Here is a 2,908-nt window from a genome sequence, read left to right as displayed (position 1 = left end):
AGGAGTGGAACAAAAACAATTTAATTTACCTTTCGCCACTGACGTGAGCTTTGACGTTTGAACGAACGAGGGGTTATTCATAAGCTGACTTGTGAACCTTAAACGTCATGACGTGAAGTTTGGCGGATGGAAGTCGTCACTAAGTGCAATGTTTATGTGAAAAAATCATCTTGGTGAATTCGGTCACTGAATATAACACATGTTTAGCATTGAAAGAAAATAAGTTTAGAGAATAAAATACAAATCGTTCGTAATACATATTTCGCCACAGCCTGCTGAACGGATTAACGCTTGCTTTTTATATTTCATCCTGGGAGCGCCAGCTATTTGAACTGATGGGGACTACGCACAGTCAGATTTAATTACCGGAGTCTGTGAATCTGCCGGATTTTTTGACTACCGAAAAACTCAACTAAATGGAAATAATTGGACAAATAGCTAACATCATAATGCCTGAAACAAAAAATAAAAAAAAATTCCACGTGTTAAATGACTAGCCCTTCTAGTTTGAGCGATTCGGTATTATTTCTGTAGCCATGGAAACGAGGGAACATGGCAACATTCAAACGACCAATAAATGAAATCGTGCATCGCTTGAAATGAATTATGTTGTGTTGGTCCAAAATTAGATTGGATAAAAAAATATTATGAAAGAATACAACGATCTCCATTGAAAATTAAATTTATTTTTTATTTATTTATTTTTTTTTTTTATTTTTTTATTTATTTATTTATTTATTTATTTATTTATTGATTGATTTTTTTCAACTTTTGAATCCACAAGCTATTTTGAATAGGCGAACTTATTACGACATCAAATGAATATGAATAATATTTTAATAAGATTAGCTTTTCAGACAGTGCGCAAGTCTATTATCCAATTGTCTACATCTTTTCAACTGACAAACCTGAGTATGACTCTGGGTTTGACCGCTGTCAATCTATCTTTTTATTTTGATTTAACTTCATGCAGTTGCAGCAAGAACAAAAAAAGTTTTGCAGTGAGAAAAGTAGAGAGCTCGAAAAAATAAAATAAAATAAATGATGAAATTTTGCTGATAGCCCATTTATTCTTAATTTGGCCTTCTTGATAGAGAGCAACGACGATGCAAGTATTTTACTTCAAAGCATTACTCTTAGTGCAGATTTTGCATGAGATTCGAGGATCGACCAATACGCCATATCGTATTTGTAAGTGAAGTTGATATCCTAGTAATTTGCATGATTCATTCTACGTTGTCGTTTTTTGTGTCATATTTTTCCAGATGAAATGGTACCGGAAGGGATCTGTAAGTCTCGGCGGCTTCCCCTGTTTGATAATTTGCTTACCCAAACGGATCCTATACAATTAAAAAACCCTGAGAGGGGCGCTATTTTCCGGCAAACCTGGAATTCATCATCTTTCAAGAGGTTTGGCGATTGCAAGTTTTACTTGCAGGCACCTCCAAGTATGGGTCTATACCTGACCGTTAGTATTGCAAAACTAAGAAAGAATAGTCGTGGCCATTGTATTGATAGTATTGTGGTCAAGAAAAGCAACGAAAAAAAATACGCATTTTGCGATGCAATGGATGATGACGATGAGCTGAAAGTGTATGCCGATGATCATGGGAAAATGCGAGTGACTGTAAACTTGGATACCGGTTTGGCCTTGCCAACTCTGGACGATACGCTGGAGGTCCAGTTTATTGCAACTGTTAAACGGGATTGCAACAGCCTAGAAGGATATTCACCATGCGAAGATGATGAGGATGATTCCTGTATTTACAAAGATTTTTTCGAAGATGGATATGTAAACTGTCCTGAGTGTACTGATGAGAAAGGTTGCTTCAAAGAGTCAGAGCAAGTTCAGATTATGAATCCTTCCAATGTTTTTCTGAGTGCAATCATATCCCTGTTGGGAACTACGATTGTATTCGGGGGTTGTCTTTGGTGCCTCTATAGATACCGAAATTGCATTGGCAATTGCAATAGCAACAGTGCAGATACAGCACGCAATAATCAAAATACGAGAACTGTGGCAGCGGAGCAAATTCAAGTAGAACTGCAGTCTTCTGGAAACGATATTCAGCCTTCTGCGCCACCCGACTACGACAAAGACCTGCCACCTACTTATGAATCTTTGTTTCCGGTAAACCCATCGGGTAGAACCAGCCCCTAACCAGTCAAGATAGACAATTGATTTGCTATACTTGAGTTTGTTGTTTAGATTAACTTGTATTATTGGTTTTAAATTAAATATAATTAGTAGATACAACGTGAATGGGGAGATACACTGTCGCACCTGAAAATAAGGGTAAACTCATGCCACGTCTCGTAAAAAACGAATGAACTGAACAACATAATGTAATTGATTCGTAATCTTTTGCATTTGATAGTGTAACTTTTATACTAGTTTTAAGTGCTCGAACGTATTCACATTTAGATCTGTGTACACAAGAAACAATAATAATACAATACGGTGAATGTATTACGAAATCTTTTAAACAATGGCCGTTTAATTAATTTTAGTTATTTATTATTAAATTCTGTCATTTCCCCCGAGTCAAGCCCAAATATGTAGGTAGAATTACGACAAACGGAGAACGTTCTAGTGTTTTTTATTGTAACAAACAGAAAACGTAAACGCATAACCAATTCACAAATGCTATTGAATGTACATATTGAAACTGTATGTTGGAATATATGCATTTCCAAATTTTACCAGAGTCATTCTTAGCCCCCGAAAGATATATCCGAAAAATTCCCCATTGAACCATCATCCATCAAAACTCGATTGACTGTTATCAAACTTCACCGGACTGCAAATACCACGGAGTGATGGCGTGGATGCAAAATGCTTATCAAGGGCAAACAAATTACCACGCTCAAAACATACAATGTAGGGATACGTTTAAGGGGTAAAGCG

General features: G+C 36.3%; 1 protein-coding gene across 1 annotated transcript; it reads left to right on the top strand.

Moving 5' to 3' along the window:
- The first annotated feature begins 937 nt into the window (after positions 1-937).
- On the top strand, positions 938-2,703 carry LOC5567702. Its single transcript, XM_001651818.2, has 2 exons — positions 938-1,191; positions 1,266-2,703. The coding sequence occupies exons 1-2, from the start codon at positions 1,107-1,109 to the stop codon at positions 2,159-2,161; spliced, it is 981 nt and encodes a 326-aa protein (XP_001651868.2). The 5' UTR covers positions 938-1,106; the 3' UTR covers positions 2,162-2,703.
- The last annotated feature ends 205 nt before the right edge of the window (positions 2,704-2,908 follow it).

This window comes from Aedes aegypti, chromosome 2, assembly GCF_002204515.2.
Source record: "Aedes aegypti strain LVP_AGWG chromosome 2, AaegL5.0 Primary Assembly, whole genome shotgun sequence".
NCBI lineage: Eukaryota > Metazoa > Arthropoda > Insecta > Diptera > Culicidae > Aedes > Aedes aegypti.
Note: the sequence above shows the minus strand (reverse complement) of the source record. Positions and strands in the feature narration are given on the sequence as shown.